At 34.4% G+C, this 16,294-nt stretch overlaps 5 protein-coding genes across 7 annotated transcripts in view; 3 read left to right on the top strand and 2 right to left on the bottom strand.

Moving 5' to 3' along the window:
• Positions 1-1,960, top strand: part of LOC104742708 (probable mitochondrial-processing peptidase subunit alpha-1, mitochondrial) — a 4,264-nt gene extending 2,304 nt beyond the window's left edge. The window contains exons 6-14 of one of the 2 annotated variants that reach the window (XM_010463737.2): positions 7-107; positions 194-271; positions 355-421; positions 536-633; positions 868-937; positions 1,037-1,107; positions 1,240-1,289; positions 1,399-1,511; positions 1,604-1,960. In XM_010463737.2, the coding sequence (XP_010462039.1) occupies positions 7-107; positions 194-271; positions 355-421; positions 536-633; positions 868-937; positions 1,037-1,107; positions 1,240-1,289; positions 1,399-1,511; positions 1,604-1,650 (695 nt within the window). In that variant the 3' untranslated portion in view covers positions 1,651-1,960. The remainder of the gene's footprint in view (positions 1-6; positions 108-193; positions 272-354; positions 422-535; positions 634-867; positions 938-1,036; positions 1,108-1,239; positions 1,290-1,398; positions 1,512-1,603) is intronic. The other variant, XM_010463738.2, reaches the window with a different exon arrangement.
• Positions 2,409-2,802, top strand: LOC104744077 (putative B3 domain-containing protein At1g51970). Its single transcript, XM_010465104.2, has one exon. It carries the CDS (start codon positions 2,425-2,427, stop codon positions 2,800-2,802), a length of 378 nt encoding a protein of 125 aa, XP_010463406.1. The 5' UTR covers positions 2,409-2,424.
• On the top strand, positions 4,474-7,409 carry LOC104742707 (pentatricopeptide repeat-containing protein At1g51965, mitochondrial-like). 2 transcript variants are annotated; one of them, XM_010463734.2, is made up of 3 exons: positions 4,474-4,840; positions 5,352-5,790; positions 5,901-7,408. In XM_010463734.2, exons 1-3 carry the CDS (start codon positions 4,521-4,523, stop codon positions 7,101-7,103), a joined length of 1,962 nt encoding a protein of 653 aa, XP_010462036.1. In that variant the 5' UTR covers positions 4,474-4,520; the 3' UTR covers positions 7,104-7,408. The 2 variants fall into 2 exon arrangements, with proteins under 2 accessions (XP_010462036.1, XP_010462037.1); XM_010463735.2 differs by lacking the exon at positions 5,352-5,790 and having other exon boundaries at positions 4,474-5,279; positions 5,901-7,409.
• LOC104742706 (protein IQ-DOMAIN 14-like) lies at positions 7,591-9,096 on the bottom strand. The gene is made up of 3 exons (XM_010463733.2): positions 8,632-9,096; positions 8,252-8,458; positions 7,591-8,166 (listed from the first exon to the last, which is right to left on the bottom strand). Exons 1-3 carry the CDS (start codon positions 8,986-8,988, stop codon positions 7,672-7,674), a joined length of 1,059 nt encoding a protein of 352 aa, XP_010462035.1. The 5' UTR covers positions 8,989-9,096; the 3' UTR covers positions 7,591-7,671.
• LOC104742705 (auxin-responsive protein IAA18-like) lies at positions 11,188-13,388 on the bottom strand. Its single transcript, XM_010463732.2, has 5 exons — positions 12,723-13,388; positions 12,143-12,432; positions 11,894-12,026; positions 11,624-11,691; positions 11,188-11,538 (listed from the first exon to the last, which is right to left on the bottom strand). Exons 1-5 carry the CDS (start codon positions 12,977-12,979, stop codon positions 11,504-11,506), a joined length of 783 nt encoding a protein of 260 aa, XP_010462034.1. The 5' UTR covers positions 12,980-13,388; the 3' UTR covers positions 11,188-11,503.

Genomic DNA, 16,294 nt, shown 5'->3' with positions numbered 1-16,294 from the left:
TAAAAGTTGCTGAGCCATTAGTTTCGGACCTACCTAATGTACCACGCCAAGTGGAGCCAAAATCTCAGTATGTCGGTGGAGATTTCCGCCAACATACTGGTGGAGAGGTATTCATGACAGATTTCCCATCAGAAGCGTGTCTGAGATTCCACATTTCACAGTTCTAATTGAGCTTTTGTTGTTCCATTCTCAGGCTACACACTTTGCGGTTGCTTTTGAGGTGCCTGGCTGGAATAACGAGAAAGAAGCAGTCACCGCCACTGTTCTCCAGGTGCCATTGCGTTAAGTTTCACTTGTTTCGATCAAATTTTTACTAGTTAAGAAGTAATATAATGTAAATCTAATTGCTTTTAGATGCTTATGGGAGGAGGTGGCTCATTCTCTGCGGGAGGTCCTGGAAAAGGAATGCACTCGTGGCTCTGTAAGTTAAATCTTGTGCTTATTCTAATATTTTTTATTGACTAGTTCACGAAACATTCTCGGGCACTGCTAAACGATCAGTAATAGTGATAGAAGTTTGTATGTTTGGTTACAGATCGCCGTGTTCTAAACGAATATCAGCAGGTTCAATCATGCACTGCGTTCACTAGCATCTTTAACAACACTGGATTGTTTGGAATCTATGGTTGCTCGGTGAGTTCAGCGATCTTGTTGTTGCTTACTATGTTTTCAATTTATCACTTATCTACCTTTCTCCATTAATGAGATGTGTACAAAAGGAATTCCAGTTTTTGTGGTTATTATTAAGCGTAACGCATATCGGTTTTGTGGGTTTCAAGCTTTGTTCAGTTTGTGTTAGCTGACAACTTCATTTCCGGATATGTACTCTTGTAAATAAAGTGATATGATTTACATCCATGAGTGCAGAGCCCTGAATTCGCGGCAACAGCAATTGAATTAGCAGCTAAAGAACTGAAAGATGTTGCAGGAGGAAAAGGTTTGCAGTTTTGTTTCTTCCATTTTCACTTAATCTAACAAGTTGAAACCATTCTTATATATTTATGAGACAGTCTCCTCATGTTAATATGTTGGACAGTTAACCAGCAACATCTTGATCGTGCCAAGGCAGCCACAAAATCTTCAGTCCTGATGAATTTGGAATCTCGGGTATTCTTATCTCTCGCGTTCAGCTTCCACTTATATAAAACCGTTTTGCTTGAAAAACATGTTGCCAATTTGTTTAACTCGATTCAAACCAGTAGATGTTATTAACTCGTTAAATCGGTGTTCCTTTGCCAGATGATTGAAGCAGAAGACATTGGTAGACAGATACTTACATACGGAGAGAGGTATGTACACGCAAACATTTCATTCAAAAACCAGAAAAAGCTCACTCTAGCTTTCGTAGTAGCTTTCTTCCATTCCGACAACGATTTTTGTTTTTACAAAATCTTGCAGGAAACCAGTTGATCAATTCTTGAAGACAGTAGACCAACTAACATTGAAGGACATTACAGACTTCACCAGCAAAGTTATTTCAAAGCCTTTGACAATGGGTGCCTTCGGAGATGGTAAAAACAAGTCTCACTTTTTTCCTAATTTAATCCTATGCGTTTTGCTTATAGATCTCGAGTCTTAATTTTTTTGTTTTTGTTTTTGGTAGTGTTGACTGTTCCGAGCTACGACACCATCAGCAGCAAATTTCATTGAAGCAACAAAACAAACAAAAAACCAAATCAACAATATTTTGGGACTTGTAAAATAAAGAAGATCTTTGGGAGCAGAAGAAGACCCAACCGATTAAAAAAATTTCTTTTAAAATTACAGTGTCGTAATTTGATTCAAATGGATTTTTGTTTCCATCTACAGTTAAAAAAAAGGCGGACTTTTTACGGTCTGTCACTCTCCAATTTTTCAAGAGTATTTTGTATTCCAATAAATAATCTTTTACTTTACTACGTGTAATGCAAACAACTTGAGAGGTGTCATTTTTTGTTTACAAGTTGTCTCAGTTTTCTTACTTGCCATATGTTAACCGGAGGATGTTAGTAGCTCTAGCAGTTGAGATTTGATCAGGGAAAGACTTGTGGATGTATACAATACAATGGTTTTTGCCAATTTTTAATTGTTTTCCATTTATTCAAGAAAGAGACGAGACGAGTAAAAGAAATGTAAAACTTCGACAAGAATCGTACAAAGGAATTTTTTGGGTGAGAAAGATGGAATTGAATCATTTTAAGAAAATGTAAATTTGTCATTCGTATTAGAAAGTAAAAGATTGTAAACTTTGAGAGCAAAATTTTAAAACACTTGTGGGAACTCCTTGAAAAGGAAAAGTACTAAAAATCGTAAACAATAGAAAAAGTGAAAAAAAATGGAAAGTACTATTATGATCGAAAACTAAATTTATAAAACAGAATGTATTAAAGCTATACTTCTTAATCTCTATCACTCGCAATTGAAAAAATATTCATATACACAAGGATGACTCAAGAACTCAATTTGAAATTGGGTTTAGCTCCATATGATCCATGGGTTCTAAAGAAGAATTTAACCGAGACTGATCTCCATCACGGTGGTTCGCTTATTCTACCGAAGCAAGATTTTGAAGCAATACTTCGGGAGATAGGGCGTGGTTTGGTCGAGAATTTAGGAAACGGTGTCGAAGTGAAACTCCATATTATAGAGGAAGGTCATGAATCTGATGATTACACATTAACGCTGGTCAAGGGCAATGGCAGTTATATGTTGAGAGGAGGATGGTACACTATTGCTAAAGCAAAAGGTTACAAACCAAAAGATGAGATTGGACTTATGTGGGATAAGTGGTCTCGAAGATTCTTGTTTCACCATATTAAGTAGTCCTTCTCTTATCTTATTTGTTTTCTCTTTTCAAATATCACAGAGCTTTTACATATTTATTTAAGAGTTTTCAAATTTGATTACAGTATTTGAATTTTATGTGAGTTATATGAGTCAAATAAAAACAATACTATTATTTGTTTCTTTTAAGTTTCAGTCTATTCATTGAAAAAAAAAATCTATAACAAAATTTACCATAAAAGAAATTTGTGTGTGACTTATATAAGCTAAGAGCGTAAAATAATAATACAAAACACAATAATTTTTTCTTGGGGTAGCGATTTTGTCAATGATCAAGAAGGAAATTCAAAAGCAATTTAAGTTTTTGGGGCGATCCCACAGGATTAAATTTACTATGTATTGAATTCGAGTCTTATTTAATTATAAGAAACCAAAAAAACTGAGTGTTCTCTTGACCAAAACAAAGAAAGAAACTGAGTGTTCTAATTAGTTTTATTTAGATGGTCGAGAATTTGGGAAACGGTGTTCAAGTGAATGTTCCCATTGTGGACGAAGTCACGAAGGCCCTGAAGCGTATGATTACACACTAAAACGCTGATCAAGTGCAATTGTATACATGCTGAGAGGAGGATGGTACAATATTGCTAAAGCAAAGGGTCACAAACCAAACGATGAGATTGGACTTATGTGGGATAAGTCGTCTCGAAGATTCTTCGTCCACCATATCAACTTGTCTTGTTCATCTTTTTTCTTTCTCATATTTCAAAAATAGTTAGGTCTTTATCTAAGGATTTCCAATTATAATTACAATATGCATTGTTTTCTTAATTAGGTTTTATGAGTCTTTATGAGTCATATTTCAGAAATAATTAAGGTTTTTAATGTGGGTTTTATGAGTCTTTTATGCATTTTTCCGATTTTTTTCAAAATTTTAATCAAATTTGTTTTTTACACCATTTAATAAAAATTAAAATTCCAATAACAATCTATTAATTTTTAATAATTTTCACCTAAATACAATTTACAATTGAGACCAAAATGCAAAACAAGACCAAAGTGCAATGAAACTAAAATCAAATTAACTATATTATCAATTGTATATTTCTTTTTCTTTCGTCAAAAACAAATTTCATTTAGACCAAAGAGTTATTACAAAAGACATACAGAATTACTATAACACAATTATTACATACACAAAGGTATGTATCATACACTAAGAAAAATACAGCAGAATAGATTTTGATGATGCTTTCTGTAGAGTAGTTTTACTCGCTAACTGATATGAAAATCTGTTATTATCCAAATTTATATTTGATTTCTCTTTGTTACGAATTGTATGCAGCAACTTTTGACTGACACTTCTATTCACAAAATATAATATTAAACCTAATACTCCATGCCCAAATCTAATTCTTTTTTTTTTGGTAAGAAAGAGGGAACCTAGGCTCCCTTAATTTATTAAAAGAAAATTACAAATCAAATTATAGACATAGTGGCAAAGCTTCCGTACCACAGTCTTTCTGAAATATGTACGTCAATTGTATATTTTTATATACGCTCATGACATCAAAAAGGAAAATTAAAAACACTGAAAAATAATTTAAAAAAAAACAATATTATTTATTTAATGGTTTAAAACACAATTCAACTTAAGGCCCATTTAGGCCCATTAAAATAAAGAGATCGATCAATATCTTTTAAGTCTGAGTTTCCAAAACTCAAAAGAGAGAGAACTCATTTCCTTCTCCGCCGCAAAAATGAAGCTTCTTCGCCGCCGTTTCTTAAACTCCGTCGATACAATCACCAGAGCAAACCGCCGGCATTACGCCACCAAATATGTTGCTAAAGTCACTTCATCATCACCCTCAGGTCGGTCTCTCTCCGCCGAAGTTTCTCTCCCTAATCCTCTCCCCGCCGACGTACGTGGCTACCCTCTACCTCGCCGTCATCTCATCTGCAGAGCCACCAATCTCATCACCGGAGCCACTAATCTCTCCGATGCTTTCTCTGATCTCTCTGATTACCTCTCTTCTCTCTCACTCTCACTCACTCCCGACGAAGCTTCAGAGATTCTCAAATCCCTAAACTCACCTCTCCTCGCCGTAGAGTTTTTCAAATTCGTCCCTTCTCTTTGTCCTAATTCTCAAAACGACCCTTTTCTTTACAACCGCATCATTTTGATCCTCTCTAGGTCAAATCTCCCAGACAGATTCGATCGTGTTCGTTTGATTCTTGATTCCATGGTGAAATCTAACGTTTCTGGGAATATATCAACTGTGAATATCTTAATTGGTTTCTTCGGTGACACGGAAGATTTACAAATGTGTTTAAGATTGGTGAAGAAATGGGATTTAAAGATGAACTCTTTCACTTACAAGTGTCTCCTTCAAGCTTACTTGAGATCTCGTGATTCTTCTAAAGCTTTTGATGTGTATTGTGAGATTAGAAGAGGAGGGCATAAACTTGATATCTTCGCTTACAATATGTTGCTTGATGCTTTAGCTAAAGATGAAAAGGTACTTCCTTTGAAGAGCTCTGATTCACACAACTCTTTTTGAGTAAAGTTTTGGTTTTTTTGNGATTCTCAAATCCCTAAACTCACCTCTCCTCGCCGTAGAGTTTTTCAAATTCGTCCCTTCTCTTTGTCCTAATTCTCAAAACGACCCTTTTCTTTACAACCGCATCATTTTGATCCTCTCTAGGTCAAATCTCCCAGACAGATTCGATCGTGTTCGTTTGATTCTTGATTCCATGGTGAAATCTAACGTTTCTGGGAATATATCAACTGTGAATATCTTAATTGGTTTCTTCGGTGACACGGAAGATTTACAAATGTGTTTAAGATTGGTGAAGAAATGGGATTTAAAGATGAACTCTTTCACTTACAAGTGTCTCCTTCAAGCTTACTTGAGATCTCGTGATTCTTCTAAAGCTTTTGATGTGTATTGTGAGATTAGAAGAGGAGGGCATAAACTTGATATCTTCGCTTACAATATGTTGCTTGATGCTTTAGCTAAAGATGAAAAGGTACTTCCTTTGAAGAGCTCTGATTCACACAACTCTTTTTGAGTAAAGTTTTGGTTTTTTTGATTTATCAGTTTGAGTTTCATGTATAATTGTGTGCAGCCTTTTGTCAGATTGATCAGGCTTGTCAAGTTTTCGAAGATATGAAGAAGAGGCATTGTAGAAGAGATGAGTATTCTTACACGATTATGATCAGGACTATGGGGAGGGTTGGGAAGTGTGATGAAGCTGTTGGTTTATTCAATGAGATGATAACTGAAGGGCTTACGCTTAATGTTGTTGGTTATAATACTCTGATGCAAGTTCTAGCAAAAGGCAGAATGGTTGATAAGGCTATTAAGGTTTTCTCAATGATGGTTGAAACGGGTTGCCGACCTAACGAGTATACTTATAGTTTGGTTTTGAATCTCTTAGTAGCTGAAGGTCAGCTTGTGAGGTTAGATGGAATTGTGGAGATGTCGAAAAGATATATGACTCAGGGGATATATTCTTATTTGGTTAGAACGCTAAGCAAATTAGGGCATGTAAGTGAGGCTCACCGGCTATTTTGTGATATGTGGAGCTTCCCTGTGAAAGGAGAGAGAGATAGTTACATGTCGATGCTAGAGAGTTTGTGCGGTGCGGGTAAAACTGTTGAAGCTATAGAGATGTTGAGCAAGATTCATGAGAAAGGTGTAGTTACTGATACTATGATGTACAACACTGTGTTCTCTGCACTAGGAAAGCTAAAGCAAATATCTCATATACATGATCTCTTCGAGAAAATGAAAAACGATGGTCCTTGTCCGGATATATTCACCTACAATATTCTTATCTCTAGTTTTGGTCGGGTAGGAGAAGTTGATCATGCTATTAACATCTTTGAAGAGCTTGAGAAGAGTGACTATAAACCGGACATTGTTTCGTATAACTCTTTGATCAATTGTCTGGGGAAAAATGGTGATGTTGATGAAGCCCATGTGAGATTCAAGGAGATGCAAGAAAAAGGATTAAACCCTGATGTGGTTACATACAGCACTCTGATGGAATGTTTTGGGAAAACAGAGAGAGTTGAGATGGCGCATAGATTGTTTGAAGAGATGCTTGCTAAAGGATGTCAACCGAACATTGTGACGTACAACATTTTGCTTGATTGTCTAGAGAAGAGCGGGAGAACCGCGGAAGCAGTTGATCTGTACACAAAGATGAAACAGCAAGGACTCACACCGGATTCAATTACTTACACTGTGCTTGAACGGTTGCAATCTGGCTCTCACGGAAAATCTCGTATCCGTAGGAAGAATCCAATAACTGGTTGGGTGGTCAGCCCGTTATAGTCAGTTAATTAGCGAAACGAGGTTTGAGTATGATCCATAGCTGAAGAATGGAACTGCAGATTCTTAGTTTCTAATGCACACTCCACAAAAACTGCAGATTCTTGAGTTTCTTGATGATCAGGTTAGTATTATATAATCTGCGCTGGAAAGTTTGTGCGAGTACTAGAAATTTTGAATCAGGAGAATAACACATTGTGTGTAAAGATTTTGTTCTTAGGCTTTGTAATGTTATCAATAATTAACGAGGTCTTAAAAATTGTCTCAATGAGAAGAACTAAACTTTCTTGAAATTACTGGTTAAGGAAGGCTTCTCAATGTTTGCTTGTTCTTGACTTATGCAGAATTAGAAGTTCAGAACACGATTACTTACCTAGCTAGCTTGATCGAATGTTTCAAATTTTGAAACCTAATTTGCTAAAACCGACAAAACAACAAATTGCCAAACACACGAGGAAGAGAACGTTTTTAAAATAACGAGAAAGAAATGTACAATAATAATAATAAGATTGAAAACAAAAAAAGGAAAGGCAGATTATAGAAAAATAATGAGAAATTCGTCCATTGGAGTTCAATACGGATAATAGGAACAAGAATAGCGTGGCGGTTGCTGTTGCAGCATATTCACGCCGGTAACGCTCCTCTTAGAGGCCATAACTTCATCTAGCGACAACCTCTTCCTCTCAGCTCGCTGACGCGGCGCGCTGTGGGAACGCACCTTGGCCTTAAACGACTTTGTTTTCTCCATGTAGCCAGGAGTACTCAAACTGCCTCCATCATCACACAAAACGTTCTTAGCAGGAGACTGCATTACATAGTAGCGATTATTAGCAGCGTGGTGGCGCAACAATCTCGGCGTGTTCTGCGCCGAAGCAAACTTCCATTTCTCATCCGAGACACTCAACTCCAAATCATTCTCTTTGTAAACAAAATCATCTTCATATTCAGACATTGCACCAACATTGTGTACTTGTCTCGACTTTGATCTCGAACTCGATCTCCTCTTGCACTTATCATCCATCTCTACAATTTTCGGACTTCTCTCACCCGCTTCATCAAACTTTTCCTATAAACAGAAAACACACTTTAGCCTTGTTTTTTTGGCTTAAAGAACAAGAGAGCCAAATTGTATAATGAGACTAGTTCTTTACAAATAGTGATTGTCGAGGTTGAAACATGTTGTTGCTGTCCTCTTTGTTGAGGCAGCGATTGATCCGTTTAGATCGCATAGCAGTTTGGACTCTAATTAGAACTTGTATGCTCTGCAACATCGCAGCAGCACGTTTCCTTACTAAGTATCCTCTCACCAGAGCTTGTAGCTTCACTATACCTTTCAAAGCTCTTAAAGCTTTCCTCGCCTAAACCATTATAGATAACATTGTTACTTAATCCATTTGAAAACATATCATCTTTGAAGAAATAATCTCAAAATCTGACAAAATGTGTTCTGTAATCAAAATATTAACACTAGAACGTTACTTTGCTCATTGAAGAATTAAAAAAAAAAAAGTTTTGAAGATTGAGAAACTACCAAAGAGCCCCTGAAGACTTTTTGTATTTTGACCGCAGCCCACCGTTGTTCCTTCGTGGTGATAATATCTCCCGCTCTTACTTCACTGGTCTGTTTAACCAATGCCGCAGCCGCTTTGGCCGACGAAACCGCTGCTTCTGCGGCTGAGGCCGTAGCAGTTGCAACCGCAATTGCGTTCTTGTTCTGTTTATTCTCTGTATCCGTCAGATAAGTTGTCAACCAAACAGGGTCCTTCGAAGCATTGAAGTCGCCGGAATGATCGCCGCCTTTGACGGAGTCGCCGCCGGAAACGCTACTTCTTTCTGTACTCTTCTTTATACCAAACACGCCCTTGAACCATCTCGCTACTTTACCCATCTCGATATGGAAGAAAGAATTAGGAACACTTATATATTTTTTTGGTAGTCTCTGATTGATTCTGAAAAAGAAAAAGAATAAAATTAGCTAAGAATGACAAATACACATATACCCAAAAACATAACGTTTTGAATGCAGAGAGGAGAAAACAATTTTCATTGCATTTATTTTTCAAATTTATTTACTTTCAAACTTTTTTTTTTCACTAGTTAATTTTTTTTTGTCTGTGGTTATTATATTTTCTCATAAAAATCCAAAAGATTTCACATGAATACAGCTAAAAGTAGAGTATTACTATGAACAAAATGGATGTATTTTGAAAGGTTCTTACACTGTAATCATGAGATAAACAGAAAATGTAACAGGCTAACAGCAATGAACTGACAATACTTTTTATGACCACAAAAAAAAAGTAAGAAACTATCAAACTATCATGCTATTTGAATTTAAAAGTATATATATTATATGCAATATTATAAAGTGGTAATTTTACGTGAATAGAATGATAGGAAATAAATATTTTATGCGAATATTGCAATTTCACAGAGAGCATAATTTGGTTAGTAATAAAGGCTAAAAAAACTAGTATTTGTTTTGAAGAATAAAACAAAAGATTCAAAAATTATTTGATCTGACACATCCTCGTGAAAAGTGAGAAGACAAAAATGATTTCATACATAGTCAGAAAAAAAAATTGTTTCTGATTGAATTCGAGAAAACATCCATAATCTTCGTCTTGCGTTATAAAATTCGAAAGAAAAACGAAAACATTATGAAATCTGCAGACAAAAACAAGGACGACGAAAGAGTAATATAAAAAAAAAGGTAGAACTCGCCTTCAAATGACAAAAGTGGTCTCTCTGCCTCGTACAAAGTTTGCTTGTCACACGAGTAAGAAAAACAATAATGCCTTCATGTTGTTTATAAGGAGTGATGTGTTTAAGCGTCACCGACTACCACATTTATATCGTAATTCCCATAATTATGTCACATTTCCCTCTATAACTCCATTTAAAAAAAAAAACGCTGATTAAGATGAGGATTTGTTTCTTCTTAATGGCTAAAACGTAATCAATGCACTGATTGATTGGTTTAAATGGGGTAATTGAACGTTTTGTGGATACCTTTTTTCGAATTCTTAATTCTTTAGTACTTATTACTTTTTCTACAATCTTGTACTGTAGTATCAATTTTTTTTTTTTGTTAATGAGTAAATGATATGCTACAAATGTATGATTCGGTATATAGGATATAATTGGATAAATAAGTCAAAGTAAAGAGTGTAGTTGTCTACATTGACCAAAACATCTCAAATAATGGCACAGTTAAATGAAATGGATTGCACATTTACAATACCTAAGTTTTATGTCCATGAGGACCATGACCAACCTGAGAAAATCCATCTCCTTAAACACAATCTAGTAGCTCTACAAAACACAATATTCCATTTGACAACATAATTAACTTCTTATACCCTTTTTTTGCATTGGACATTTTTTTCCATTAGAATTTGAAGTTTCTACACTTCATAGTTCATACCACTTTATCTTAGATTTAGAGTTTTCAGTTAGCAGTAGCACTGACGCTTTTATTTTATTTTATTTTGGGCTTAGTGCTTGAACTTAAACCAGAGTGCTAATCTTTTGGAATAAAGATAGAGTGGTCCTAAAATGTTGAGGACAACACAATTGGCCATGTAGACTACAAAAGAATATAGAATGAACGTCTTCGAAGGCAAAAACGAAAAAGTAACTATTAAAAGTCTCATATTGCTGCTTTGAATAGTTTAGGCAAATTCTCTCAACGAAAAAGACTCTTCACAAATTCATTCAATTTAGTCTCTTTTGCAATATTCCATAGCCACCACCAATGTATACACATATATGAACAACTCTTTACCTTTTGTATCTCTATTGTCTATTGTGTTGCCCAAGTCTCCAAGACAAAGGTGCTAACGATGTGGTAAGACGTTGGTTTGAATATCTGTCCTAACAACTCATTTAAAGAAAAGTTGTTCAATGTTTTTAAAACCTATCACTCTCAAGTTCATTACAATATAGGCTTAAGTAGAGTTAATAAAAGCTAAAGAGCTTTTGGCAGAGAAAAAGACCGTTTTCTTTTTTTCCTTTTTTTCAAAAAAGATGCTTTGTTGCAGACAGACATATTGAGAGTTACAATACTTTAAAGTGTTAGATCAAGTGTGACAAATCATTACCAAAGCTTTTAAAACAAAAGTGAATAATGCCTTAAGGGTTTTGTAAATTTACTCTCAATACCCAACAAAAATCATCATTTCTTTGTTTGGCAGGACTGTTGTTTGGTCTTGAATTCCAACAGAACCCATCTATGATATCTCTCTCAAAAGCCAAAAGAAGATGTAACAAACCATAATGTACATCAGAGACTTGAATCAGAAACTTGTCAAGACCAAAAAACTCATCAAAGTTTAAAGGGAAAATGCCATTAATAATAACATCTCTCTACTTCTTTAAAAAGCTGTAAAATATCCTTTTCTTCATCTTCTCATCTTCTCTTGCTTACCATTTCCATCTGCAAAAATTCAAAAATCATTTCTATAACTTAACATAAAGACTCATTAAGACAGGTAAAAGATGATTTCAAATCCAACACTTACATGTTAATGCTGAAGAAATCTCAGAGGTTTTAATCACACGCAGCCTCTTAACAGAAGACACAAACATCCTGACAATTTAAGAAAAACTGAATATTAGTGATCTAAAAAAGTCCACAAACTTTAATAGCTTTTACCAAACTAAGTTTGTAACTGATCAAAGTGTGTTTATGATATACTAATAAATATGTGACTAGGAATCTAATGCTTCTCCTTTTCATAGAGCAAAAAGCTGAATCGGATTCAGAAAAAGGAAAAAGAAAAGATTCTTACTGCCATGGGACATCTCCTACAAGCATCTTGTCTCCTTCATTGTCTTCATATGTAAGAGTATATTCTCCATTCCCATCTAACAATCCAGTGATGGGTTTCTCATCTTCTATAGACGATGATAAGTCTCTTTGAGCTGATAACATATCATAAACAAAAAGAGTCATAAGAATGAATCATCTTTTGTGTCTTTTATAAAAGACCTATCTTTGTCATAATCGAGAGAGAGAGTTCAAAGGTTTCAAATTTTACCAGCTAGAAGACCTCTGAAGAGCTTGTCGACTGTGAAAGATAACTGCTCATAGCTATCATGAGCACTGAGATCGACTTTACGACCAATGGGAACACCATACATGTTGATCTTTACGAACATACCTCCTTGTCTCTTTGGTTCCACTGTCTTAACATCATCATTTTGGTTCTTGAGGGCGACATCATTGGAAGTTGTTGAGTTGTTTCCAAGCTTTGAAGAGCTTCCACTCGCTAAGTTCTTCCTGAAAGACCGAACCGGAGGCCATCCCACCACTGGACCAGGAGCAGTTCTTTAAAACACACAAAGTCACACCAAAACACAACTTGTCAGTAAAACAAGAACAATCTCAAGGTAACAAGGGCAGTTGAAAAGACTGAAACTATCAGATGTGAAAAGGGTAAAAAAGAACAGAAAGGTTAAAACTTTTTTTTGTTCGAGATCCAATCTTAAGCAGACATGAACAAAGTCTTTGCAGATAGATGGGACCTTATTGGCTAATAACAAGTGAACATCTTCATGTCAAAAGGATACAAAACAGATAAAAACAAAAAAATAAGTAAGAGATGAAGTTTTAAAAACCTTTTATGGGATGTGGTTTTGGTGGAAGGAGAGAAGAGGATAGATTTGTCTTTAGGTTCTTTCTTGATGTCTCTTGTTAACGAATAACCATGCTCGTCTTCACCACCACCAGGTGGTCCAAGCTTTAGCTCAAGCTTCTTCTCCTCTGTGTTGAAAACAGAGTTACTCTCATCGTGAAACCATGGTCTTCTCTCTTGTGGAATCATCAAGTCAAGCAGCTTCGGAGCCATTTCACCGTTTCTATGACAACCCTTCATGTAGGTTTTTAAAAAGTTGACAGCTTGTTCACTCAAAACAGAGAGGGAGAGATGGAAATGGTGTGTGAGATGAGAGAAGCAAGAGAGGTGATTAAGTGAGTCTTTTATACAAAATCAAAAAGCTTTTAACTTTTTAAAGGGGGAAAATGTAAAAACTTTATGGTTGGTTCTACACTTCTTCTCTCTCACATGACCCTTTGACAAACTTTATGGAAAAGGAGAGAGTAAGTTGGGAATTATATCAAAGGAGAGACAGTAGTGATATAACCAGTGGATAACAAAGGGATCAAATTGAAATTTACCAGAGTTTAAGTAATAAAATTGGTGACCAAGCAAAACAGTAAAAACAAAAACTGTAAAAGAAAAAAGAATTTTATAGGTGTGAAACACACGCAATCTCTATTTCTATCTCTCTCTCTCTGCCCTTACAGAAGTTTTAGTGGAGGAAGCAAAGCGTGCTATATATATATTTTTTTTCTTAAATCTTATTATTCCAACCTCATACTCTCATAGGCCTCTTTTTTAAAAAAAATAGTACTATTTCTTTATTAGTTTCAAATTTCAATGGAGTATAAAGGAAATGTGAGAAATGTTTTTCTATTATTATTTCTGTTATCCTAATACTAGTAGTATCGTAAAAATAACATAGCTATTTGAAAATATAATATACAAGACTAAAAGAGTAAGAGACCTTTTTGAAAAAATATGTATAAAGGAAATATATTTGTAATAATAGGGATGTAGGAGAAAGTGAAAATTACAAGCCCCAATTACTCCAATTAAAATATGATTGCCATAAGAAGAAATGAAGGATTCTACGATCTTTCTCTGCTCTGTTAGGATCACACTCCTATCATCAGTCTGTCACCATAGGACAACATTACTTACACATATTCCAATGTTTGAAGTTATATTGAATTTGGACATTTTACACGAAACCCCTTCTCTCTCTCTCTTTCGTTTTGTCGCTTTTATTCCCGTTATCATTTTACTACATACGATACAAGTATACAACCCTCAAACATTACCAATTTACCAACTTGGTCATATTTAAACTCTAAGTGATACGAGGAATATTTTGTTGGCTTGATCGAATTTAATAACCTTCAAGGAAAACATAATAAATGTTATAAAATAAAACTCTTTTTCTATCACTAGGTTATTCTCCTATCTCTCAATAACGTTTCATTGTAAAAACTTCGCTTTTTTTTTNTTATCATTTTTACTACATACGATACAAGTATACAACCCTCAAACATTTACCAATTTACCAACTTACCAACTTGGTCATATTTAAACTCTAAGTGATACGAGGAATATTTTGTTGGCTTCATCGAATTTAATAACCTTCAAGGAAAACATAATAAATGTTACTATAAAATAAAACTCTTTCTCTATCACTAGCTTATTCTCCTATCTCTCAATAACGTTTCATCGTAAAAACTTCGCTTTTTTTTTTCTTGTTTATGTTCAGGTTTTTCTTTATAATAGTATTAGTCACTTTCTCGCTATTTGCCCACTATACAAAGGAGGATAACAAATAAATTTAATAAATAAAACAATTGGTTGAAAGTTAAAACAAAGAACTATTGTGTTGCATTAATTAAGGACATATTTGACTTGGTTTTTGATTTGAGGGAGGAAAATAATGAACGAACCATGGGATATGGTTAGTTCTCCTCCCACGTTTGAGACCAAACCAACAAAAGAGAGTCGCTCATGGGGAGTTTTGGTCAAGTACGGAAGGGTTAATATGGGAATTCTAATAAACAAAGATTATCAATCAGAGGTCATTTCTTGTCTCCGTATTACACAAACTCCTTCATCGGCTTAGTAATATTACAGACAAAGACTGACAGACAACCTTAATCACGCTTCATTTTTTTTTATACTCACTCTTCTTTTAATTTTTAAATCCATGGCTTATTACTAATAGTTTTCTTTGATATTTTAACTTAAACACATTTTGACAAGAAAAATATGTGTTAACCTTATTGTAGTAGTTTGGAAAAAAAGCAAAACGCGGAAACAGTGTTTGGTAGATCGCGCGTTTTGATTATGGAAGCAACGTGGCAATAGAGTTGAGTAAGACAGAGACTAAAAGAGATATAGAGACCGAATCTCTGAGACTGACAGTACTTGATCTCTCTATCTGGACGGTAGACAAAAGTTGTACAGTTCATTCCGATTTTGAGATCCCCCTGATATGTTTTTTAATCACAACCGTTGAAACTCAAAACCAACGGCTACGATTACTATCGTACACATACGAAAAAAATAGCCGACTCCAGAAAAGAAAAAAAGAAAGAAAGGAAGTGGTAAGGAATAAAACAAATCGTGAAATTAATGTCAAATCTGAGAAAAAAGCAATAGTACGCAGTGGTAAAAATCAATAAATGTTAGGACTCTTTCTTCATGGGTCCGTTCGTTTGATAAGGCTCCTCCACCAAATAAAAATTGAGTATATCTGATGAATTATCGAATGATTATCATTTTGTTCTGCACTTTACTATTTGTATCACCCAATCGATAATGTTTGTGTTGTCAAGTCTAATCTCATGATAAAAGCGTTATCTATTCTGTGTGCTCAATTATTTGTATGCATTTTCATAGTGCAAAAGATTCGTTTCTATATATATCCAACGTGTGATAATTGTTTTTGTGCTGAGTGTTTTCTTTCTTCGTGGAAGAAGCTAAGGTTCATGCATTATTTTTCTTTTAGAATGCATCCTTCAGTTGGCTGAAAATGTCAAATACTTTTATGATTTTATTAGAACATTATAAAATAGTTGCATTTACTATTTCATGTAGCAAACTAAAGCATCTAGAAACAAATTAGACACTTTGCAATACTGTATGAATTATTACCAAACAACTAGATCTTAATCCGTGGTACACCGACATATAATTTTTTTTTTATAATTTATATTTTATATCGTATTTATTTGTTAAATATTGGATGTTTTGTAAATAGAGTAATAACTAAATTTTCTGGTTGTTGTACGCCTAAAATATTTATATTATTTTTTAAATCCGCAATACACTTCATGACCATTTATTTGTTATATTTAGTTTGTTTTGTTTAGGGTTTGAGATTCTATTTTGATTTTAATTATTATAACAAAAAATAAGAGATCTAAATACATAATAAGTAATTTATATGCTGTAATTAAGTTACATTTTTCCTAATGATTTAATTATTTTACAAAATCTTAGTTAAATCAACTTGGTTTTATATGTTAAATTTCTAATATTAGTAGTGTTGACAAATAATAAAATGAGGATTTAACCCGTGTTATCAAAAGTTTAATAATA

This window comes from Camelina sativa, chromosome 14 (assembly GCF_000633955.1).
Source record: "Camelina sativa cultivar DH55 chromosome 14, Cs, whole genome shotgun sequence".
Taxonomy (NCBI): Eukaryota; Viridiplantae; Streptophyta; class Magnoliopsida; order Brassicales; family Brassicaceae; genus Camelina; species Camelina sativa.
The sequence above is the reverse complement of the archived record's forward strand: the minus strand, read 5'-3'. Positions and strand labels throughout refer to the sequence as shown.

What these genes read in the sequence shown, in the direction of transcription:
- LOC104744077 (XM_010465104.2), top strand. Translation starts at nt 2,425, where the DNA reads ATGACTCAAGAACTCAATTTGAAATTGGGTTTAGCTCCATATGATCCA.
- LOC104742707 (XM_010463735.2), top strand. Translation starts at nt 4,521, where the DNA reads ATGAAGCTTCTTCGCCGCCGTTTCTTAAACTCCGTCGATACAATCACC. An exon ending in CTTTAGCTAAAGATGAAAAG is followed by an intron (nt 5,280 to 5,900) that starts GTACTTCCTTTG and finishes GCCTTTTGTCAG; the next exon opens with ATTGATCAGGCTTGTCAAGT.
- LOC104742705 (XM_010463732.2), bottom strand. Translation starts at nt 12,979, where the DNA reads ATGAAGGGTTGTCATAGAAACGGTGAAATGGCTCCGAAGCTGCTTGAC. An exon ending in AAAACCACATCCCATAAAAG is followed by an intron (nt 12,433 to 12,722) that starts GTTTTTAAAACT and finishes TGTGTTTTAAAG; the next exon opens with AACTGCTCCTGGTCCAGTGG. An exon ending in CTTCAGAGGTCTTCTAGCTG is followed by an intron (nt 12,027 to 12,142) that starts GTAAAATTTGAA and finishes ATATGTTATCAG; the next exon opens with CTCAAAGAGACTTATCATCG.
- LOC104742706 (XM_010463733.2), bottom strand. Translation starts at nt 8,988, where the DNA reads ATGGGTAAAGTAGCGAGATGGTTCAAGGGCGTGTTTGGTATAAAGAAG. An exon ending in AAGTCTTCAGGGGCTCTTTG is followed by an intron (nt 8,459 to 8,631) that starts GTAGTTTCTCAA and finishes ATAATGGTTTAG; the next exon opens with GCGAGGAAAGCTTTAAGAGC. An exon ending in AACCTCGACAATCACTATTT is followed by an intron (nt 8,167 to 8,251) that starts GTAAAGAACTAG and finishes TTCTGTTTATAG; the next exon opens with GAAAAGTTTGATGAAGCGGG.